The sequence below is a fragment of the Pseudophryne corroboree genome, chromosome 9, assembly GCF_028390025.1.
Source record: "Pseudophryne corroboree isolate aPseCor3 chromosome 9, aPseCor3.hap2, whole genome shotgun sequence".
In the NCBI taxonomy this organism is placed as follows: domain Eukaryota; kingdom Metazoa; phylum Chordata; class Amphibia; order Anura; family Myobatrachidae; genus Pseudophryne; species Pseudophryne corroboree.
In genome coordinates, this window is record NC_086452.1 from 236,186,896 (window position 1) to 236,213,150 (window position 26,255).

The 26,255-nt window shown below is 41.9% G+C and overlaps 1 protein-coding gene across 1 annotated transcript in view; it reads right to left on the minus strand.

Moving 5' to 3' along the window:
- The window catches only part of LOC134957936 (complement factor H-related protein 4-like), a 717,700-nt gene that overhangs the window by 234,026 nt on the left and 457,419 nt on the right, over window positions 1-26,255 (minus strand). Inside the window, exons 15-16 of the mRNA XM_063940187.1 lie at window positions 9,427-9,600; window positions 6,409-6,591 (exon numbers count right to left, since the gene is read on the minus strand). Coding sequence (XP_063796257.1) covers window positions 6,409-6,591; window positions 9,427-9,600 — 357 coding nt within the window. The remainder of the gene's footprint in view (window positions 1-6,408; window positions 6,592-9,426; window positions 9,601-26,255) is intronic.

Genomic DNA, 26,255 nt, shown 5'->3' on the forward strand with positions numbered 1-26,255 from the left:
CCCCTGATACAGCAATGTTTATATACTATGTACATGTGAGTTGTTGTTTTCTTGTTGATTATTTGTTTATGTACTTTGTAAGGTGCTGTGGAACCCTTTGGGGCGCCATATAAATTAGAGATGTGTGGCGGGCACTTTTTGTGTTTTATGTTTTAGTTTTTGATCTGGATTGGTTTTGACAAAACCACACTTTCGGGTTTTGGTTTTGGTTTTGGATCTGGATGATTTTTGAAAAAAACACAAAAACAGCTAAAATAGCAGAATTTGGGGGTAATTTTGATCCTACAGTATTATTAACCTCAATAACATTCATTTCCACTCATTTCCAGTCTATTCTGAACATCTCACACCTCACAATATTGTTTTCAGGCTAAAAGGTTGCACCAAGGTCACTGGATGACTGACCCAAGTGGGTGGCACAAAAACCTGGCCCATCTAGGAGTGGCACTGCAGTGGCAGACAGGATGGCAGATTTTAAAAAAGGGCCCCAAACAGCACATCATGCAAAGAAGAAAAAGAGGTGCAATGAGGTAGCTGGATGACAAAGCTAAGTGACACAAGTGTGTGGCACAAACACCTGGCCCATCTACGAGTGGCACTGCAGTGGCAGACAGGATGGCATATTTAAAGAATATGCCCCAAAACAGCATATCATGCAAAGAAGAAAAAGAGGTGCAATGAGGTAGCTGGATGGTTAAGCTAAGTGACACAAGTGTGCGGCACAAACACCTGGCCCATCTAGGAGTGGTACTGCAGTGGCAGACAGGATGGAAGATTTAAAAAATAGGCCCCAAACAGCACATCATGCAAAAAAGAAAAAGATGTGCAATGAGGTAGCTGGATGGCTAAGCAACAAAAGTGTGTGGCACAGAAACCTGGACCATCTAGGAGTGGCACTGCAGTGGCAGACAGAATGGAAGATTTAAAAATGAGGTCCCAAATAGCACATCATACAAAGAAGAAAAAGAGGTGCAATGAGGTAGCTGGATGGCTAAGCTAAGTGACACAAGTGTGTGGTACAAACACCTGGCCCATCTAGGAGTGGCACTGAAGTGGCAGACAGGATGGAAGATTTAAAAAATAGGCCCCAAACAGCACATCATACAAAGAAGAAAAAGAGGTGCAATGAGGTAGCTGGATGGCTAAGCTAAGCGACACAAGTGTGTGGCAAAAACACCTGGCCCATCTAGGAGTGGCACTGCAGTGCCAGACAGGATAGCAGATTTAAAAAATAGGCCCCAAACAGCACATCATACAAAGAAGAAAAATAGGTGCAGTGAGGTAGCTGGATGGCTAAGCTAAGCAACACAAGTGTGCAGCACAAACACCTGGCCCATCTAGGAGTGGCACTGCAGTGACAGACAGGATGGCAGATTTAAAAAATAGGCCCCAAACAGCACATCATACAAAGAAGAAAAAGAGGTGCAGTGAGGTAGCTGGATGGCTAAGCTAAGCAGCACAAGTGTGCAGCACAAACACCTGGCTCATCTAGGACTGGTACTGCAGTGGCAGACATGATGCAGATTTAAAAAATATGCCCCGAACAGCACATCATGCAAAGAAGAAAAAGAGGTGCAATGAGGTAGCTGGATGTCTAAGCTAAGCAACACAAGTGTGCGGCACAAACACCTGGCCTATCTAGGAGTGGAACTGCAGTGGCAGACAGGATGGCACTTAAAAAAACTAGTCCCCAAACAGCACATGATGCAAAGTAGAAAAGGAGGTGCAATGAGGTTGCTGTATGACTAAGCTAAGCGACACAAGTGTGCTGCACAAACACCTTACTCATCTAGGAGTGAAGAATGTCGAAAGTGGCCCACAATTTTTCAGGCCACCGACAGCATCTCCTGCACGCCCCTGTCATTTCTCGAAAAAATATGCACCACCAAATGAATTGTATGTGCAAAACATGGGACATGCTGGAAATTGCCCAGATGTTTTACAAGCACAATATAGTGGCACAGCAGAGTGTACCCCTAAACCACACATACACGGCAAAGCCTGTAAAAATAATTTGCTTAATAATAACGATTTTATTTGGATTGAGTTATATAACAATATGCGACACAGAAGAGCGTACCCCTATACCACACACACACAGCAAAGCCTGTAAAAATAATTTGGATAAGAATAACCCTTTAATTTGGACGGAGTTATATAACAACATGCAGCACAGAAGAGCAAACCCCAAAATCACAGAGGGCAAACCCTGTGGAAATTATTTGGATTAAATATTAATTACCCTGTTATTTGGAACAAATAATATACAGCACAGGACAGCACCACTGGACTTATACGGCAGTACCCCTGAACTTACACGGCTGCACCACTGGACTGGACTTATACAGCAGCACCCTTGAACTTATACGGCTGCACCACTGGACTGGACTATACAGTAGTACCCCTGAACTTATATGGCAGTACCCCTGAACTTATACGGCAGTACCCCTGAACTTATACAGCAGTACTCCAGAACTTATATGGCTGCACCACTGGACTGGACTTATACGGCAGTACCACTGAACTTATATGGCAGTACCCCTGGACTTATGGCAGCACAGGACACCACCACTGTGACTGGACTGATGCAGCACAAGACACCACCACTGGACTGATGCAGCACAAGACAGCACCACTGGAATAGACTTACACATCAGCACTACTGGACTACTGGACTTATGGCAACACAGGATACCACCACTGGACTTATGGAAGCACAGGACACCACCACTGGACTGATGCAGCACAACACAGCACCACTGCACTAGACTTATAAAGTAAAATCACTGGACTTATGGCAGCACAAAACAGCACTGGAATGACACATAAGAGTAGGTTGCCACGCCACTGTCCCACACAGACACTGAGGAGACACGTCCTCTCACTACACTCTCCAGGACTGGAGTGAAAATGGCGGCGACACGCGGCTCCTTATATGGAATCCAAAACCCGCAAGAATCCGACAGCGGGATTATGACATTTTGCCTAGTTCTGGTTTCTGAGTCTGACGGGAAGTCCCAAGCTGGGCTTGAGACATGATGTTCGGTAGTGTTCGGTTCTCAGGAACTGAATCTGCTTATCCCTAATATATATAAATATTAAAATAATAATAATAATAATAATAATAATAATAATAATATGTCTGACTTGTTGAATTTACATTCAATATATAAAAATGTCGTTTTGGAACAAGTCCGAATATCTCTGTATACTTTGAATGCTTTCGTTACAGGTGGTATTCAGTTTGACGGCTGTTGGGATCCCGGCGCACAGTATACCGGCGCTGGAATCCCAACACTCGGCATACCGACAACTTTTCTCCCTCTTGGGGTGCACGATTCCTCTGGAGGGAGAATAAATAGCGTGGCACACGTAGCGCGCCACCGTGCCTCCAAAGCGGCAAGTGCAGCGAGCCCTCAAGGGACTCATTTGCGCTCGCCCAGCTGTCGGTATGCCAGCAGTCGGGATCCCAACGCCAGTATTCTGGCTTCCGGGAGCCCGGCCGCCGGCATACCATACTACACCCCTTTGTTACACACCCCAATATAACTATTGCCATCTATAATTAAATCCAGCCTATTTTTTAGAGAAACATACCGTATATACTCGAGTATAAGCCGACTTTTTCAGCACTTTTTTTTGTGCTGAAAAAGCCACCTCGGCTTATACTCGAGTCAGTGACAGGCAGAGGCAGAGCAGTGTGAAGGAGGGACACGAAGCGCACAGCGCGCGGCTCTCCTGTGTCCCTCCTGCATCTTTGGCGGCAGCAGCGGCGGTTCTATTACAGGAAGTACCCGTTCGTGACCTCTGATCACGAACCGGCACTTCCTTTAATAGACCTGCCGCGGCCGCCGAAGATGCAGGAGGGACACAGGAGAGGCGCGTGCTGTGCGCTTCGTGTCCCTCCAGAAGACAGCGCGGGATCGACGGAGGGGTAAGTAACAACACTGTGGGGCATACCTGGCACTTGGGGAGGGAGCATATCTGGCAGCATGAGGGGGTATATGTGGCAGCATGAGGGGACGTATCTGGCAGCATGAGGGGACATATCTGGCAGCATGAGGGGGCATATGTGGCATCATGAGGGGACATATCTGGCAGCATGAGGGGACATATCTGGCAGCATGAGGGGGCATATCTGGCAGCATGAGGGGGCATATCTGGCAGCATGAGGGGGCATATCTGGCAGCATGAGGGGGCATATCTGGCAGCATGAGGGGGCATATGTGGCAGCATGAGGGGACATATCTGGCAGCATGAGGGGACATATCTGGCAGCATGAGGGGGCATATCTGGCAGCATGAGGGGGCATATGTGGCATCATGAGGGGACATATCTGGCAGCATGAGGGGACGTATCTGGCAGCATGAGGGGACGTATCTGGCAGCATGAGGGGGCATATCTGGCAGCATGAGGGGGCATATGTGGCAGCATGAGGGGACATATCTGGCAGCATGAGGGGGCATATGTGGCAGCATGAGGGGCATATGTGGCAGCATGAGGGTCATATGTGGCAGCATGAGGGTCATATGTGGCAGCATGAGGGACATATGTGGCAGCATGAGGGCATATCTGGCACATCAGGCACTGTGGGGCATATCTGGCACTGTGGGCATATCTGGCAGTGTGGGGGCATATCTGGCAGTGTGGGGGCATATCTGGCACTGTGGGGGCATATCTGGCACTGTGGGGCATATCTGGCACTGCGGGCATATCTGGCAGTGTGGGGGCATATCTGGCAGTGTGGGGGCATATCTGGCACTGTGGGGGCATATCTGGCACTGTGGGGGCATATCTGGCAGTATGAGGGCATATCTGGCACTGAGGGCTGTGTACGGCTAGAGCTGCATTTCCCACCCTAGGCTTATACTCGAGTCAATAAGTTTTCCCAGGTTTTTGTGGTAGAATTAGGTGCCTCGGCTTATATTCGGGTCGACTTATACTCGAGTATATACGGTACTTTTCATGGGTGAGGATGCACAACATTTTGTCTAGTGATCATACATCAACCAAGTGTATATTGCTATGTGGAAATCCCTGTTTTCTTCCTGTGTGTGATAATGTTTTGTTCAAGGTCTAGATGGAGAAAGGAATTATGGCAACAAAGGATGTTTTTAACCATGGAGGTACTGTACACTTCTATCTTTCCATACCTTGAAGGATAAATATGGGTTATCCAATAATGATTGTATACTGTATGTATTTGCAAGTGCAACACTTTAAATCTTCCTTTTCTACTCCTATTATGATATTTATGATGTTACAGTAGTACCGTATAAGATTACATATATTTGTATTGTGATTAATGTAAGGCAAATTCTTCTAAAATAAGGGTCCTCTTTTATGCTATCTGGTCTAGAGATTTTCCAAATACTTTTTCTTCAGTTGATATCACGATGGAACAGACATTGAAATATTTACCCTCAGATAATCTTCAAGAAGGGCATAATCAACCTGTGCATAGAGCCTTTTTTATCACAGGGTCAGTGAAAGTATATGGTGAAGATGAAGTCAGTTCAATGCCCCAGATGAAGTACATTGAAAGCATTATTTTATCAGAATTTTTGGGACTGCTCTAAAGGAAGGAGAATTTGGAATAAGGTTATTCATTTTCTTAATAACACTTTGTATTACTCTTGGTATTGTGCACATATTTCAGAAAATGGCATTCTTTATTTGAGTTAAAACATGTTATTCCTTTTATCACAAGCAAAATAAACTTGTACTACAAGATTGGATGCCAAAAAAAAACTTTTTAAAAAACAGTCACTTTGATGTTACTAAAAATGTTTTTTGAAAGATAATCAACTCTTGCAGATGTGGAAAAAGGTGTTATATAGATTTTATAGGAAATGAGGCCCATACATTGAATCCTTAGACACTGTATCCCAACAACATATTTTTACATTGTTTGAAAACACATATTGTTATACTTATTGAAATAATTCATGAGGAGTTTAATATTCTTTACAAGTAATACAATATAAGTATATTGTCTAATATACTGAAATGACTGGATTTTTAAGAATAAGTTTACCACTCATGTAATTACCTTTCCCCTTTTTACCTAAGAGTCATCCATTTTTCCCTTGTTTGTCTTTAGTATGAAATTCTTATTCAAGTACAGGATGCATCAGACTAAATTCTTCAACAGAGTTAACGAAATGAAATGGTGACTTTACTGATATATGATAATGCAACAATTAATGGTGGCTTAAAGGTCAAATAGAGGTATGAGAGCAACAGCTAGTTATGGTCCTTTGGTTGGTGTATGAACCTCTGTATTTATGGGTCTTAAATGGTATAACTTATAATGCATACTGTCTATGTTTATATTCTTTTATTATTATTTTTTTTATAAAACTTTTGAAAATCTAATTATAAAATGTATTAAAAAAAAAAACATACTTTGACAAACTGGTGCCTTCTCCCAAGTTCCATTTATACACGTAATTCTCTGGTTTCCTTCAAGTACATAATAATTTGGACACATATACTCCACATAGGAACCTGATTCATATACATCTTTTCTTTTATCTGTAATGTCTCCAAATGCTACTGCTGGTGGTGCACCGCAACTCTCACCAGTTTCTAGAAAAGAGAAATCAAACAGAGTGAATTTAACAAACTGATATGCATTGTAACTATTGAATAACACATTCAGTTCAAAGGATGAAAAAACTTTTATTCTGAATTGGCAATTATGAAATAAAATTAAGATATACATTTACATAAGTGAACTTGTACACTAGCTGGAAAATGCATCTTTCAATGTTTATATTTTGAAGGTATAAGGCTGCTTGCCTAGATTTGATCTTGCAGAAAACATTTTCTGTAGCTGAACTTCTATGCTGGTAGCTTCTGATTCAGATAAACAATATATACATCATGCAATACCATCAGGGAGGTGTCTGATTGTCTCCAAATTTATTCTGCAGCAGAACAATGACCCCAAACATACAGCCAATGTCATTAAATAATATCTTTAGTGTAAAGAAGAACAAAGGATCCTGGAAGTGATGATATAGCCCCCACAGAGCCTAGATCTCAACATCATTGAGTCTGTGTAGAATTACATGATGAGACAGAAGGATTTGAGCAAGCCTACAGCCACAGAAGATCTGTGGTTAGTTCTCCCTGATGTTTGGAACAACCTTCCTGCTTTGTTCCTTCAAAAACTGTGTGCAAGTGTACCTAGAAGAATTGATGCTGTTTTGAAGGCAAATGGTAGTCACACCAAATGTTGATTTGATTTAGATTTCTCTTCTGTTCATTCATTTTGCATTTTGTTAATTGCTAAAAATAAACTATTAACACTTCTATTTTTGAAAGCATTCTTTCTTATATCCCATTCTTCTTATTTCCCATTCTAAGCCCAAGTAACACCGTTAAACAGTTATGGGTCTATTTACTAATCATTGTAGGGTGATAAAGTAGAGAGATGTAAAGTACCAGCCAGTCAGCTCCTAACTGTCTGATCTGTGGATTCTTGTGTTCCTGGAGATTGTGCTAGGGCTGGTTCAGAGCTGAAAGTCTTATGCAGGAAGCTGGGTGGTCATATGTAACTTCTTTGCTTGAGGTGAGAACAGGGGATAGAGATGGTTGAAGAATCCTGAGTTGGAGATCTAGGCGAAATTAGTGGAACCAGTGACCGACTTTGCTGGAATGCTGGGTTGGGGCCAACTGGACTGGTACTGATGTGTCCACATACATCTATCTATCCTATATGCGCTACAAGTCACAATACACATAACACTGAGCATTTTTTTGTAACCTTTTCCATTAAAATATGTCTTATTGCAAAACTGGGACAAGTTAGGTTGGATGCCAGCCTGGGACCAGCTTTACTGCAGACCAAGCTGTAACTAAAGACTGCATTAACCAGGCTAGATGGTAATGCTGTTAGCTGGATTGGAATCAGTAGTGCTGCGATCCAAGCTGGAGCTGGTATCTGGATTAACTGACTGATGAAGCTGTTGGCTTGCTGGGACCAGTAGTGCTGCAAACCAGGTGAGATTGTGATTCTGGTGTCTGGCTGAGATCAATAGTTCTGTAGACCAGGCTGGAACTTGAAATAAACATTTGCAACTCTGAATCAGAAGGCTGATCAAGAAAATCAGGAGCCGGTGGATGTAGTGATAGAGAAACAAAATGTACTGGCAATTTGCTAGTGCAGCTTGACAGACTTTTATACCCCTCACTTGCTGCACTTGGATCGGTGACTTGATTCACATGACTGAATCCTGTTACGTTATTGGTGATTGAGTGGTTAGCTGACCTGACCCAAGATGGCTGCGTCAAGTGCACAGAGCTGGAGGGAAAAGTGCTGGGGACCGAACAGGTCTAAATTCTGGTACAATGTGCAGCTTCCAAAGAGCTGCCAATAAGCTGCAGGAACACAGGGTTTCCCGCTGCAGGATAGTCACCCATCTTAGAGGTAAGTGACAGGAAGACAGCTGCCGAGTCCTGACACTAACTGCGAGGTTACAGGCTGTATTTAAAAAATGACAGTTGAGAGCTGACTAGCTGGTACTTTATCTGTCTCCACTTTATCTTTCTCTAAGGATTAGTAAATATACCCATCAACCTCTTCTTCACCACAATATATGTATTCAAGTGCATCCATGCTTATTATGGAAGAAAGAAAAAAGACTGAGTAGAAGAAAATTATTTTTCTGGTTCATCCATGAGGAAGTACAAAAGAAGAAAGTGAGAACAGTGCTGGGACCAGCTTTTTGCAGATCCCAGTGATCTCATTATACTCCACATCTATGTGTGCATTATGACATTACCAATACTTGGAAACACTGCACATAAGCATATTTGGCCAGCACACCTAATAAAGACTGTACATGTGACACTGGTGCATATATTGTGTGTCCCCATCCCACCATAGTGACATCATCCCCAAGGGGAAGGGAGGAGAACAGATTAGCTCCCTTTATACTGTATTTTGTAGAATTTAAAGTTGTTGTCAATTTAATCTGCTCTGTAGTACAGTTGCAGTATGTTTTGTAAAAATCTGGCAGTCAAGTGCAAAATAAATGTGAAATATTGAGGCCCAAAATGTAATAAAAATTCAGTTTTGCAGTAGTAAGGGACATTTCCTGAAGATGCTACATTTTAGTGCAACAACCAATGAGATTGCTTCATTATTCGGGTTGAAAGCCATTCAATATTTTAAATTTGCATCCCACCTTGTGCAGAAATTCAGTTAATAAAGATGTGACAAAATGTTGTCAAGCAATTCCTTCAATAGTTCATGAGAAACAAAAATTATAAGGGAAATCAGTGAAAAAGGAAAAATTATAGACAGAATAATTATGTATTACAATGAATAAAATGTACACATATTTATGGCACATTTAAAATCACCTGACTTTATGTGTACAAGTTATATTTCTTACCATTACACAAAATACTTACCAGCACAAGTTGGAATATTTTGCCATTGTCCTTCTTTGCATTTTGCTGAGCTGTCTCCATAAAAAGTAAAGCCATTTATACACTCATAGTTTGCACTCTCGCCATGATTGAAGTCTTTCTTCTGCTCTTTAATAAATGCATGTGGAACAAATGGAGCTTTGCCACATGAATCTTCTGTAAAAACAAAAAAACAGTTTTTCAGACACAAGTGTGATAATACTTACATAAACAAATTTGGAATTCAAATCTGAGTCTTAAACGTTTAGAGGCTGATCCAGAGCTGAAAGAATTCTGGTTCTGGTATGAATGGTCGACCATGTTAAGGTCAACATTCATTAGGTCAACAACTATTGGTCGACATAGACATGGTCAACATGGACTAATAGTCGACACATGAAAAGGTCGACATGGATTTTTTAAACTGTTTTTGGTGTAATTTTTTCCTCAACATGACCAGTAACCCCAATTAGTGTACCACGTCCCCTTGCATGGCTCGCTTCACTTGCCATGCTGCGGGCAGGGTGCCTTGCAGTGCTCGGCACAGGTTACGTTCCCAATGGTAGTCCACGTGGATGTTATGAAAAATAAAAAAATCATTAAAAAAAGCAATGTCGACCTTTTCATGTGTCGACCTGGCATTTGTGGAACAAAGTCATGTGTCGACTGCATGTCCATGTCGACTATGTTAATGTCGACCAGTAGTGGTCGACCTTAGCCAGAGTTGGACTGGCCCACAGGGGTACAGGGGATACCACCGGTGGGCCCCACTGCCAGGGGGCCCACCTACTCCTCTAGGGATGAGGTTCCAGACTGTGCACTTGAATTACACATCAGTACTCTAATAGCAAAGCTTAGCTCTTCCATGCAAGAAGGCTTGATTATTGGGGGAGATTTTAACCTAGTCTCATCACTATTTCTAGATCGGTCCAATCCTTCCAGCAAATCTTCCCCTTTTCCCAAATTTGGAATTCCCCACTTTGCCGCTAGTCTGCAAACCACAGATGTTTGGAGAGCGTTTAATCCAACAGAGAAGGAATATACTTGTCTCTCGGCAGCCCATAATACCTTATCGAGAATTGATTATTTTTTCCTATCACACTCACTTTTCCCTAATGTTTTAGACACATCTATTGAAACTATCATAATTTCAGACCATGCTCTTCTCTGGTTTGACCTTACCCTATCTAAAGATACTACATATCCCAGACATTGGAAGTTTCCTGCCCATTTAGCCCGCTCTTGAAAATTTTGTGATAAACTCGAGGAGGCATGAAGGGATTACTCTGAGACCAATGTTTCCCATGCAACCTCTAACCCCCCCCCCCCCTCCCCTCTTTTGGCAAATGGCCAAGGCAGTTTTACGAGAGATGATTACTTCGTATTACTCAGCTAACAAAAAGTTTTTGGCTTCTACATATTTATCCCTCCAAACTGCATTGACGTCTGCTTACCAGGACTTTTTTTTAAATTACCCCTCCCCAGGTAATAAGATTTTATATCAGCAAGCCAGAACACACTTTGATGAACACCTTAATAACTTAGGTAACCGCCACTTATTCAATGTCAACTTCAGATATCACAAATATGGTAATAAAACTGGCAGACTGTTGACTAATTTGCTCAAAGGAACTAGGGCTCCTATGTTGATTCACCCCTTGACCGTTGAGGAAGGTCTTACTACCAGCAATAATCAACAAATTGCAGAAGTTATGCGTTCCTTTTACAGCTCCATTTATTCGTTCTCTTCTACAACACCACCTTCGGACACTAACCCTGATAATTTGGCTACACTGACCCCTTCTTGGATATACCCATCCCTCCCTCAGGTCCCGCATTTGGCATTACTCTCCCTGACCTCTCCCATCACTCTTACCGAAGTCACAAAAACTATTCAACATTTAAAACCTGACAAAGCTCCTGGCCCAGATGGATACTCTGGGGAATTCTACAAATTGCTTGCTCCTGAGATAGCGAACACCTTAGTTTCACTCTATAACCACATTCTCTCTGTTAATTCTGTCCCATTATATTTTAATTCTGCTCTCATTAAATTTCTTCTCTCTAACCCGGGTTCCTATCGACCCATCTTCCTTTTAAATCTCGACTATAAAATCCTTACAAAATTCTCAAGCATATACTCCCCCCTAATAATACACCCAGATCAAACCGGGTTTATAACAGGTCATCATTCGGCGGTTAATGTCCGTAGGGTCTTCTCAGCTATCCAACACCTTGCAAATACCAAATCTTGTGATTCTAACATTGTCCTGGCCTTGGATGCTGAGAAGGCCTTCAACATGTTTCTCTGGCAACACTTACTGTATATGAGACATTATTGAAATTTGGATTTCCCTCTTCCTTTATATCTATGATTGATTCATTATATACAGGTTCTACCTCTCAAATTTCTTGTAATGGTCTCCTTTCATCACCCTTTCGTATTGCTCATTGTACGAGGCAAGGTTGTCCCCTCTCTCCCCTTTTGTTCGCTATAGCGATCAAACTACTCGCAGTTGCCATCTGTGCCTCCCCAACTATCTCTGGTGTACTGATAGGTCCGTTAGAATTAAAAATATCAATATTTGCTGATGATATGCTTTTATTTCTCTCACATCCAACAACCTCTGTCCCCAATGTTTTGAATCTAATTTCTTCCTTCGGTCACATTGCAGGTCTCAAAATAAATATATCCAATTCTGAGGTTCTCCCTATTTATGGTCCACGTGAGCTGATTCATTCTATTCCTTCTCTGTCTAGATTTCAAGATGCAGGTGACAGCCTTAAATATCTAGGTATACATATCTCACTCTCTGACCCTCTTACTTGTCCTGGCTTTGGATGCTGAGAAGGCCTTCAACATGTTTCTCTGGCAACACTTACTGTATATGACACATTATTGAAATTTGGATTTTCCTCTTCCTTTATATCTATGATTGATTTATTATATACAGGTTCTACCTCTCAAATTTCTTGTAATGGTCTCCTTTCATCACCCTTTCATATTGCTCGTGGTACGAGGCAAGGTTGTCCCCTCTCTCCCCTTTTGTTCGCTATAGCGATCGAACCTCTCGCAGTTGCCATCTGTGCCTCCCCAACTATCTCTGGTGTACTGATAGGTCCGTTAGAATTAAAAATATCAATATTTGCTGATGATATGCTTTTATTTTTCTCACATCCAACAACCTCTGTCCCCAATGTTTTGAATCTAATTTCTGCCTTCGGTCACGTTGCAGGTCTCAAAATAAATATATCCAATTTTGAGGTTCTCCCTATTTATGGTCCACGTGAGCTGATTCATTCTATTCCTACTCTGTCTAGGTTTCAAGATGCAGGTGACAGCCTTAAATATCTAGGTATACATATCTCCCTCTCTGACCCTCTTACTTATAAAGTCAACTATACATCGGCTCTAACCAAAATATCTACTCTTCTTACAACTTGTCAAGACCTCCCTCTTTCTATGCTAGGCAGAATAGCAATCATCAAAAGTATAATCTTCCCCAAACTATTTTTCCTTACCCAAATGTTGCCTCTTTCTCTGACTCCCTCTGATTTCGCTTCTTTTGATTGATTGATCGCCAAATTTATTTGGAAACAAAAACGAGCTAGAATATCACTCTCAAAACTTCAAGCTCTAAGGCAAAACGGAGGTTTAAAACTCCCGAATTTACGTCTATATGCCTTATCTATTTTATACCGTTATATTAGTGATTGGCTGTTGCACACCTCTTCATACACTGACATACAATTGGATAGTGCTCTCTTTCACCCTTACTCTCCAAGTGCTCTTCTACACTCTCAAAGATCAGATATCACCCCTAATATACTTAATTATATCATCTTTAAAGATACTTACAAGGCGTGGCTCTCCATCAACAGAAAATGAAACAAAGATTTTTGTGCCTCCCCATATATGCCTATCTGGGGAAATGCAAACTTCCCACCATCTTTGTCAAATCCCCTCTTTGTTGGCTGGAGGGATAAAGGCCTGTCTCTCATATGCAAAGTATTCAATCCAGGTGGTGCTGTGCTTCCATTTTCTGTGCTTCAGACTATTTATGACTTGCCCAGTAACCAATTCTTTATGTACTTACAGACTCGTCATTTTGCACTTTCTATAAAACCTATTGCTCTTATATCTAGGACTCTGGATTTTTTGGTATCTTTGCTTCACTTACAGACCCATACACCATGCAAAACCTCTCACTTATATTCTAAACTTCTTCCTGACCCTGCCTCTACATCACAGCTCACGTTTTATAACTCCTGGCATCAAGATATTCCTTCAATGACCCCCCCCCCCCACATATATTTTTAGGAACTTTACCCGGGCCATTAAATGGCTCCAATCCACATACTTACAAGAAGTCCACTATATAACCATCCATAGGGCATATATATCTCCTGCTCAGAGTAGCCATATGGTTCTTGACGAAACAGAAGCTTGTCCAAAATGCACTCTCCAACAGATTTTTCAAATACATGTAATCCCTAGCTTGCTTGTTTGCTAATTTCTCCAACTGGGTGGGACCTCAGCCCTCATAGATTAGAATGTCACCCACTTCTTACCGTAATAGTTACAGTTGCAAGGAAGGTGATTTTGTTACATTGGATTCTAAATTAAGTACGACTCTCTCTGAAGTTCTTCAGAAATTGCTTAAATTGCTTTACTTTGATAGGAAATCTTTATTTCCTCACCCTGAATTGGGCTTTTCTTAATTTTTTACTAAATGGAATCCATATTTTAATTCATTATCTCCTCTTGATAAAGAAGCAGTTATGAATATTTTTGGGGGCACTGAATGGTTCATTCGTCATCCTACTACCTAAACACCTATTGTATATAATTTCTGATCATACTCTTATGGTACCAACATCACTTTTGACACTGTATTATTTCTCCCCTCACGTTCAAGGTCTGGATCGAGTAGAGCATTACCTTATATACATTTTGGGATCGCATTTTATGTATCTCTATTGCACGCAACTGTCTTATATATATTTATATTTCTTTTTTTTTCCGCTAGAAAATCAATATTTTCCTCCTCTTCTCTGGTGTCACCCTTTCTTCTTCCTTTCCTTTGTCTATTTCTTTATTTTTTATTTTCCGCTCATGGCTAGATGTATATTGGCCAGATTGGTTTCTTTCTTTTTCACTCCAATTCTCTCTTTCTACTATCTTGTACTATTCTGTCTTTTAATATGGCAATTTACTATTATATTTTCTTTTTCTATATACATCAAGTATGGTGTTCACTCCATAATATTTTCTACACAATATTGTTGTTTCTTTCCTTCTTTTCCAATTAATGCGACCTGTATTATGGATATACGGTACATTCCAATTAACCTTTTCTGTTATTTTCCTGATTGCAGCTGATCGGTTACCCTTGTTTATTCGTGATCTATTTCAAAATATCTTTCTTGATGTTACTATGCTATACTGCATTTTTGTATTAATATTGTGTATCTGTGGCTTTTTGTAACATCGTACTATGTTATTGCCAATTAAAAAACCAATAAAATTGTTTGAAAAAAACAAAAAAACTCTAGTTTTTATTCATTGACAAGCCTCACTGTGCAATTTATACCTTGTTCTTAAGTGCTACTGCACACTGTATGTATATATATGTCTTTCAGGATCCAAAGGCACTGGGTTTACAGGAGGGATTTGGATAGCTGACATAGCTACTCTATCCTTCAAAGTTTTTATAAAATTTACATGGTAGATCTGTACTGGCTTTCTTTTCCTGGATGGTACACTTTTTAATTAACCTCCCCACTTTTTCAAGGATTTTAAAGGGTTGACTTTCTGCTTTGGCAATCAAAACAAGCACTCTGTTCCAAACATGCGCAACTGGTTATTGCAATTGTACACCATCTGCTGTGCCTGTTGGGCCTGTTCCAAATGTTTTCTCACTAATGTCTCCACTGTAGCCATTATTTCCTGCCTCTGAGAAACCTCTCCAATAGAATAGGTTGACGCGGCCATTAGGTTGACATGAACAAGGTCGACATGAAAAAAGGTCGGCATGAGTTTATGGGTTTTATTGTGTTGTTGTGGATCATAACGTATGAAAAAATGTGAAAACTCATGTTGATTTTTTTTTCATGTCGTCCTTGTTCATGTCGACCTATTACTAGTGTCGACCTACCCACTGTCGACCAATCGGTGACGACATAATGGGTGTCAACCTAATTGGTGTCAACCTAATTGGTGTCGACCTAGAGTCCGGATACCATACATATATATGCATACAGTATATCTACATTGGACCCAAGGTACAATTAGTCAGTATTTCTTTAAATTACTATTTTAATGACAGTGTTGATTTTATTACATGTTCATTTTTATCTACTATATATTTCCATTTTCCAGGAGGCAAGGCATTGTATCACTTTTTTCACTTTAATCACCTGCCTGGTGTGACTGTATCAGATGCGACCATGCCAGGCTGGGCTTCTTCAGACATGGGCACATCTGATGTGACCAGTCAGACACACCCACTGGGCACCTGCTGGAAGATAATCTTCCAGCACATGCCAATTTCAGAGATACCTCTCGGCCTCTCTACTTCCTTGTTCCCTCCCCCAGTGACTGCATGCAGCTGATCACTGCTGATTGGGCAGCAGATAGCATGCCCTACTCCATGAAAATGTAAATATAGCAGCTCTCAGCTTCCCTATGTAAACCCAGTGGCTGCAGAGATGAGCACCCACTGGGTAAATGTAAAGCCATGATGTCGCTGTGGTTCATAGACTTTGACATAGAAACATAGACTTTGGTGGAAGATAAGATCCACTTGGCCAAGCTGGTCTGATATATTGTTGTTATAATTATAATTATGGACACGGACAAATATATATTGGATATTGACCGGCAACTAGCAGACTCTTATACATATAAGAAACTCACAGAACCCGACAGAAAAGTTTAAAAGGGAGTTGGATTTCATACTGACTACAGCTTTAAAGGATGGTTTAATTAATAAAAAGTTATTTCAAGCATTCCCGAGAGTCTCAGTTTTATATACAATTCCTAAGGTACACAAGGATGCCCAAAACCCCCTAGGTAGACCAATGATATCTGCCTGGGGGTCACTATTACAACCAATATCACAGTTTTTGGATTTCCTATTTCAACCGCTGGTGATGAAACAAAGGACGTTTCTGGAAGACACCACCCATTTTCTGTTGAAATTGGAAGAATTGGAAAGGATTCCTAGTGGTGCATTCTTGTGCACCTTAGATGTAAAAAATTGTATACTATAATTCCACATTCGATGGGCCTTGAATGCATGAAATTATTCTTGCAGCTGAATAGACGCACTGGATGTTTCTTTTTTCTTAGAACTATTGCAGTTTGTACTTACTCACAATTTTTTCTTACACAATGGTAAATTTTTTTTACAGTGCACTGGCTGTGCGATTGGGATGAATGTGTCCTCATCGTATGCCAATGTATTCATGTTTGAACAAGAACGCAATTTTTGTCTAAACAGATCAGTGTAGTGAAGAATTCCATGAAAATGTAAATATAGCAGCTCTCAGCTTCCCTATGTAAACCCAGTGGCTGCAGAGATTAGCACCCACTGGGTAAATGTAAAGCCATGATGTCGCTGTGGTTCATAGACTTTGACATAGAAACATAGGGGGTCATTCCGAGTTGTTCGCTCGCAAGCGGATTTTAGCAGATTTGCTCATGCTAAGCCGCCACCTACTGGGAGTGAATCTTAGCATCTTAAAATTGCGAACGATGTATTCGCAATATTGCGATTACACACCTCGTAGCAGTTTCTGAGTAGCTTCAGACTTACTCGGCATCTGCGATCATTTCAGTGCTTGTCGTTCCTGGTTTGACGTCACAAACACACCCAGCGTTCGCCCAGACACTCCCCCGTTTCTCCAGCCACTCCTGCGTTTTTTCCGGAAACGGTAGCGTTTTTTCCCACACGCCCATAAAACGGCCTGTTTCCGCCCAGTAACACCCATTTCCTGTCAATCACATTACGATCGCCAGAACGATGAAAAAGCCGTGAGTAAAAATCCTAACTGCATAGCAAATTTACTTGGCGCAGTCGCAGTGCGGACATTGCGCATGCGCATTAAGCGGAAAATCACTGCGATGCGAAGATTTTTACCGAGCGAACAACTCGGAATGACCCCCATAGACTTTGGTGGAAGATAAGATCAACTTGGCCAAGCTGGTCTGATATATTGTTTTTGATGGTTAAATCATGTTTATAAAAATGTATGTATATAAATATATATATATATAAGTGATGAGCGGGTTCGGTTCCTTGGGATCCGAACCCCCCCAAACTTCACCCATTTTACACGGATCCGAGGCCCCCTCGGATCTTCCCGCCTTGCTCGGTTAAACCGAGCGCGCCCGAACGTCATCATCCCGCTGTCGGATTCTCGCGAGATTCGTATTCTATATAAGGAGCCGCGCGTCGCCGCCATTTTCACTCGTGCTTTGGAGATGATAATGAGAGGACGTGGCTGCGTTCTCTCAGTTTCTGTGTTCACTGTGCTGCAAATATCTGTGCTCAGTGTGCTGCAAATATCTGTGCTCAGTGTGCTTGCAAATATCTGTGCTCAGTGTGCTGAAAATATCTACGTTCTCTGCCTGAAAAACGCTCCATATCTGTGCTGCATTGTAGTATATAGTAGGAGGACAGTGCAGAATTTTGCTGTGACCACCAGTATATATATAGCAGTACGGTACAGTAGTCCACTGCTCTACCTCTGTGTCATCAAGTATACTATCCATCCATACCTATGCTGCATTTTAGTTGTGCGCAGTATATAGTAGGAGGACAGTGGAGAATTTTGCTGACCACCAGTATATATATAGCAGTACGGTACAGTAGTCCACTGCTCTACCTCTGTGTCGTCAAGTATACTATGCATGCATACCTGTGCTGCATTGTAGTTGTGCGCAGTATACTATATAGTAGGAGGACAGTGCAGAATTTTGCTGACCACCAGTATATATATAGCAGTACGGTACAGTAGTCCACTGCTCTACCTCTGTGTCATCAAGTATACTACAAAAGTTCAGTAAAATGACCCAAAAATCAAAATTAAAAGCGTCTGATGAGAAGCGAAATCTTGCCAATATGCCATTTACGACACGGAGTGGCAAGGAACGGCTGAGGCCCTGGCCTATGTTCATGGCTAGTGGTTCAGATTCACATGAGGATGGAAGCACTCATCCTCTCGCTAGAAAACTGCAGTGTCACTCCTAGATGGGCCAGGTGTATGTGTCGGCCACTTGAGTCGCTTAGCTTAGCCATCCAGCGACCTTGGTGCACCTCTTTTTTTTCTTTGCATCATGTGCTGTTTGGGGACTAATTTTTTAAGTGCCATCCTGTCTGACACTGCAGTGCCACTCCTAGATGGGCCAGGTGTTTGTGTCGGCCACTTGTGTCGCTTAGCTTAGTCATCCAGCGACCTTGGTGCAAATTTTATATATATATATATATACACTGCATAGTGGATTGGCACTCCAGATACAGGTGCAATGGCTCAGGTGCCCTCCCAAGTAAACAGATAGCTGCTTGGATCTCACCATAAATGAAGAAAGAGGCAGCACTCTGATATTTCAAATATCCAACGAAGTTTAGTGAATTATCATCAAATATTCGTCAAAGTTTCAAGGTCCGCAGACATTTTCGTCAGGACGTTACAACATCAGTGAAAATCAACAAAGCATATAAACCTTTGAAAAGCTGTGTCAGGGCATGCTGGGATGTGTAGTTTCTCAACAGCTGGAGGGCCGCAGGCTGGACATGCCTGCTTTATAAGATGTAAGTGTCCATGCACACTTGCCCGCATTTCGCGCCCAGACAGCAGAGTGAGGGACTTCCGGAAAAGGCTTACAACAGACAACTGGAGAAACAATTAGTTTTACAGAACAAGCCTCCGCGATTTTGTTTCGACAACTCCACAATCTGGGTCTGACTCAGATACAGCAGAGGATCTATATCAGCAATTATTAAAATGGAAAAAGAGAGAGATTGATTATTTCTTGCATGGCACATCACTCTCCGACTATTACAGAGCCAGACTTATCCCTCGAGGATTCAAGATAAGAAACACACCAAGTATTGGCTGTAATAGTGTGGAGTTTGTCGACGGTTGATTGCAATTCTCAATAAGTGTAGCTTTGACTTGATGCTCCTAGTTATCCAGGAAGCAGGGAAAGAATTACAGACATCAAGGAGCAAAATAACTGAGTTTAAAAGTGACATAAGCCAACATTGGATGGCAAAAAAAATAAGGCGCTATGGGAGAAACTTGTGAACCAATGTGAACAGTATCGACAGGAATTGATTAAATTTAAGAAACACAAGCTGAATGTGGTGCAGATGGATTACGAGGACCAGAGAGTCTATCGCTGGCTATCTGGTTCAACACCTAGAAACAGTCGCTTCCTAACTCGTTCACATTCAACATGGTGTGATAGACAACAGAGAAGGGATAAATCAAATAGCGACAGTGATTTTAATGTAAATGACTCTGATGATCCACATTCCACACAGAATACTCCAATTAGCAGATTCACACATTCAAAAAACGACAATCCAGGACCAAGCCCACGTGCCCGGAGGGGAGGGAGGGGGCAATCAAAAAGATTATACAAAACCGCCCGCAAGCAAAACCAAGCTGAAGAACTAGTGTTTAGCTTGTCATCCCGTGTGTTAAGAGACACCTAGTTATCAGTGCTTAACAGAGGACTCTCATTTATTCCAAGAAATCCACACAATGACTTGAACTAAAAGATTGATCTACATCGATTCAATCTCTCACTATGAATAAAGGAGTTTTTTCAACATAAACTTCTAAGCAAAAGTGATGTGTGTGATGAATTTTACAAAAAATACTCAAAGTCTAAAGGCCCATACACACTTGACGATGCACACATCGTTAACGACCGTCGTTAACGACTTCCCTTGAACTTCCCTTGAACAGCTGAGCAAACGACATGAGCATACACACTACCAACGACCAAAGACGAAAGACCAAAGACCAAAGACGAAAGACCAAAGACCATAGACCATAGACCATTCATCGTTGAAGCATCCAAGCTGAATAGTTTATTAAAATAATGAGCTGGGAACAGGGCTGGTGAACAGTGGCTTGGTCGTTGGTCGTTGGTCTTTCACACCATACACATTCAACGACGTCTCTGGTCGGTAACGACCATAGTGGAAATTGAGCATACATGCTCCACAGATAAGCGAGGGTCGTTAACGTCCCGCAGGGCCGCGCATCGGTGGTCGTCGGATGCATACACACTTGACGATATAATGAGCGACGTCGTTGATGAGGGCTGAAATGAACGACGTCGTTCATTTTATCGTCAAGTGTGTATGGGCCTTAAGTTTGACCCGCCTTCCAACCACGCTTCTTTGAAGACTTTTTCCTGTCTATTAGATGAATCGGTGGCCAAATATGATGAAGCACCTCAGAAACATTTCCATCATTTGGATAAACAACAGAAACAAGCGGTTCGGGATTTGGCATCATACCCTGATATTGTGATTTGCCCCGCGGATAAGGGTGGGGCAATTATAATTATGGACACGAACAAATATATATTGGATATTGACCGGCAACTAGCAGACTCTTATACATATAAGAAACTCACAGAACCTGACAGAAAAGTTTAAAAGGGAGTTGGATTTCATACTGACTACAGCTTTAAAGGATGGTTTAATTAATAAAAAGTTATTTGATACGTTATTTCAAGCATTCCCAAGAGTCTCAGTTTTATATACAATTCCTAAGGTACACAAGGATGCCCAAAACCCCCTGGGTAGACCAATTATATCTGCCCAGGGGTCACTATTACAACCAATATCACAGTTTTTGGATTTCCTATTTCAACAGCTGGTGATGAAACAAAGGACGTTTCTGGAAGACACCACCCATTTTCTGTTGAAATTGGAAGAATTGGAAAGGATTCCTAGTGGTGCATTCTTGTGCACCTTAGATGTAAAAAATTGTATACTATAATTCCACATTCGATGGGCCTTGAATGCATGAAATTATTCTTGCAGCTGAATAGACGCACTGGATGTTTCTTTTTTCTTAGAACTATTGGAGTTTGTACTTACTCACAATTTTTTCTTACACAATGGTAAAAATTTTTTACAGTGCACTGGCTGTGCGATTGGGATGAATGTGTCCTCATTGTATGCCAATGTATTCATGTTTGAACAAGAACGCAATTTTTTTCTTTACAGATCAGTGTAGTGAAGAATTTCATGCTACAGTATATACAGAGATATATAGATGATCTCTTTTTAATCTGGACAGGAGCAGAGAGCGAGTTGATACGATTAATAACAGATATAAACTCTCTAGAACATCCAGTCAAATTCATATTTCAATATAGCCAAACAGAAATTAATTATTTGGATGTAACGGTTAAAATTAAAAACAATGCAATTTCTACTGAGATTTTCCATAAACAAACCGATAGAAACTCTCTTTTGCATCACAGCAGTTGCCATCCACCCTCCCTAAAAAGAGCACTACCTAAATCACAAATGCTGAGAGCAGATAGGATTACTAGTGACGTTGAATTATTAGAACCAGCTTTAGACCATGTGACTGAAAAATTTGCCAACAGAGGTTATCTACTACCCCTTTTAAATGATTCCAAACAGCGGGTATTAAATACCCCTAGACAGAATCTTTTGGGATATAAAGTATCTAAAAATAAATAAGAGAAGATTCCACTAATTTCTGAATTTACTTTGGCCAGTCAGGTCTTATCACAAGCTACTAAAGTCTTATGGCCTATTGTGACAGGGGATAGTGAGTTACCTGCTTTCAAACATACACAACTGATGCTCTGTTATAAGAGGGGGAGGGGGATCTAAGGGATTTATTGGTTAAAACAAACATTGAATATGTTCCCAGTCCTTACAAGACATCCTTTATGGTGCAAAAAAAAAATATGGCTGCTATAGATGTGCTTTGTGCACTACATGCAGCTACCTAGAGCCTGGAGAATATTTTAAACATCCACATACAGGACGCAAGTTTAAAATTAACCATATTCTGTCATGTACTTCTCAATACGTAGTATACATCATTATCTGCCCCTGTGGGCTTTACTACGTAGGTCAGACTACTTGGACATTTAGGAAACGGATGGCCCTGCATCGATCTGCCATAAAGGGCGCTTTGGAAAGTAAGGATTGTGACCATCCTGTGGCGCGGCACTTTAAGAGTGCACAGCACTCTTTAACTTTTTTTGAAGTATTACATTATAGACCATGTCCCTATAGATATACGTGGAGGTGACCATAAGAAATGCTTGAGCCAATGTGAGTCTAAATGGATACACATCCTAGATACGATCTCACCAAAAGGTTTAAATGAGAAGATCTCATGGAGTATAGTTTTATAACATTTTTATAACACTTTTGTTACATTCCTATAATATGGTTATGATTTTTCTACATTTCTAATAATCTCTTAGGCTTTATTTGATATACAGTACCTAGAACCCCTTAAATCAATTTAGCATGCAGTAGATCCTCTGTTACATATGTGGGGGAGTTAGCTAGTGATTTGTGGAGTATGGTATAGTTACAAACAAATGTTTAAATTATGTATCAGAACGGCAATTCGGAAAGTATCTAGCAGATGGGTGGTCTGTAATGTATAATGAATATGTAGCGAACAGTTGCTTTATTGATTGAAATTAAAGTTTTTTGCTAGTACAAGAACAAGGCATTTATTTATTTATTGTTGATAATATACTTTGATATCTATTTATATATTTAAACATATGTATGAGTTCTCTGGCACACCTGTTTTTATTTATTTATTTAGTTAGTTCACATCACGCATACAGACATTTAATGTAATTAATTTGTTGTTTTTTTCACAATGCATTGAGCACTCGTTTAACAGTATTTCTTGCACACATTTTTGTACACTGATGTTTACATTATTATGGTGTCTGTGCTAGACATGCGCGATGCTGTTCCCACCCGAGGCGCTAACTGGAGATCGGGATCCGACGCAGTTGCTATTGGAGCTTGGTTACCGGCCGTTGGGGCAGTAAGATGACTTTTTCTGGAAGTCCGTCCCTCTGTCGTCCGGGCTCGAACAGCAGGCGGGTGCATGTGGACACTTACATCTTATAAAGGTATGACACTTTCAAAGGTTTATATGCTTTGTTGATTTTCACTGATGTTGTAACGTCCTGACGAAAAGTTGTGCGGACTTTGAAACATTGACAAATATTTGATGAGGATTCACTAAACTTCGTTGAATATTTGAAATATCAGAGTGCCGCCTTTCTTCCTTTATGGTGATATCCAAGTATATACTGTATATATAGTAGAACAAGGATGTGGCACTCACGGTAATAAACGACAATTACGCACTTATTAGCAGTTAGAGCAATGTTTCAGTGGACACCCCACTGTCGTCAGGCTTTATTGAATAAAGCCTGACGACAGTGGGGTGTCCAGTCCACTGAAACGTTGCTCTTACCGCTAATGAGTGTGTAATTGTCATTTATTACCGTGAGTGCCACGTCCTTGTTCTACTGTATTACTATGCTACACCGAGGCACCGGTTTTGTTAAGCCGTCCATTGATTTTATTAACGCTCTCGCCCTTCACCCCCTACCCCCTTTTCTCCCCAATAAACACTCGGACAACTGAATTGCGATTTAAAAGGTCACAGCCAAATTTATTGATCGAATTAGAATTGGTACTCTGTAAGTGGGTGGCGAGAAAGCAGTGCGTACCCCCGGCTACAGCCTACATATTAATTTCTCCTAAATTAAACAACGGGGCGGAACCTAAGTCCCGCCCTTGCGCAAGTTAGCTGAGCGGTACCACTCCCCACCATTGGCATAGCACCGGTCCACCCTTAAGATGACGACCGTGTCGGCCCTTGAGGCCACGACAAACTCGCCGAGTATCTGGGGGAAGTGCCGGCCAACCGACGTTGCGCTACTACAGACCGCCGAGGAGCACTGCTTGCCGCGCCTGCTGGACCTCTTTTGCCAGACCATAATTAAAGACCGAATTGGCCTGACGGTGCCTCCACCGGGCGTAAACTTAATTTCAAATTCCAGTTACCTCACCTTTGCCCTGGTGATAATGAAAACTCTGGACTGGCCTACCGGTGCCACCACCGAAAATAACAAACAATTCAATTCCTAATTACCAGGGCCAATTGCCCTACCAACTGGGCGGGAGGGTGGGTGCCTTCTTGGATCCTTGATCAGCATGAAAGAGGGAGCCTGCCTAGCATTCCTGGTCTTTTGTACCTCCCAGGTAACTCTCCTCCCCTTTTTCCTATAGGATGCTGCTATGCTACCTGCTCTATCCCCCCCCCTCCCCCTCCCCTCCCCCTTTCTCCCATTCCCTGTCCCAGGCTCCTTCTTTTAAAAAACCCAGGACGCTTATTTATTCTCAGGCCTATTTGGCCATCGAATTCTTTAAGCCGTCCATTGATTTTATTAACGCTCTCGCCCTTCACCCCCTACCCCCTTTTCTCCGCAATAAACACTCGGACAACTGAATTGCGATTTAAAAGGTCACAGCCAAATTTATTGATCGAATTAGAATTGGTACTCTATAAGTGGGTGGCGAGAAAGCAGTGCGTACCCCCGGCTACAGCCTACATATTAATTTCTCCTAAATTAAACAAACTCGCCGAGTATCTGGGGGAAGTGCCGGCCAACCGACGTTGCGCTACTACAGACCGCCGAGGAGCACTGCTTGCCGCCATAACCTGGTTCCTAGAACCCAGGCCCGCCACCCGCTGCTACCTCCTGCCTCCCACTGACGCTTTCTGCTATGTCGCCCAAGAATAAAGCTAAACCCTTCTCTGTCAGGTGTACCCCGTCTTGCCTGAACAGCCCTTCCTCTCCGTACCTCAACAACGGGTGCCTGGCGATTGTATCGCCTTCTCCCGTTAAGAGACGGGCTACCGCCTTGTTCCCCCTTTCTTCTGACCCTTTCTAACCCCGGGCCCCCCTGTGCCCTTGGGACTATATCTGACCATGTGATCCCTGTATTAGGCCACCGGCCCTTCAGCCATTGTATGTCGGCTTGGATTGCCGTAATCGGCTCGCTCCCTTTGCTTTTTCCTAGATCGTTGCCCACTAGGCCTTTTGCCCTCCTGAAAAGTAGAATTACACATAATCGTTACCCCCTGTTGTATGCGGACCTATGGTGCGAACTTTCGCGCGACCCATATGAAGGTGAAAACCACAAAACCTCTTTTTGTTTGAGGGCAAAATTGGAAAAAGTCCTTCATTCCCCCATTTATGGCGGGCAGCTTAAGGCCTTGGGTTTCGCGAAAGACGCCGCGCTGCCTTCTAGTCTAATATTCTTTGGAACTGAAATTTAGTCAGGGGGGGGGGCTCCGCTATCATGCACTAGCCCCTGCGGCCAGGGCCCTTGCGGGCATTTCCGCTCGTAATCACTTGCTAGTGTCACTGTTAATTCCCAGGCGCCTGTCGATTGCCTGGCCAACCGCGGGTATTCCTGGCATATTTTTGGCCTGCTGTCGACCACTGCAACTTTGAGTTACCTGCGACCTTGCGAACCCGAGAAGTTGTCTTCATTTACCACTCATTTTAAATGCATATAACGTTGGCTTGCTAATACCCCGTTGAGTCTCCCCCTGAAGTATCCTTCCCTATTCCCCAATGGGTTGATCCCCCTTTATCCGAAATCGGTACTCGCGGCATATCGGTAACGAGATGTTACACTATGTATTTATGGTATGGTTCAATCCGGTTAGATATACTCATCATATAGCGCACTATGATC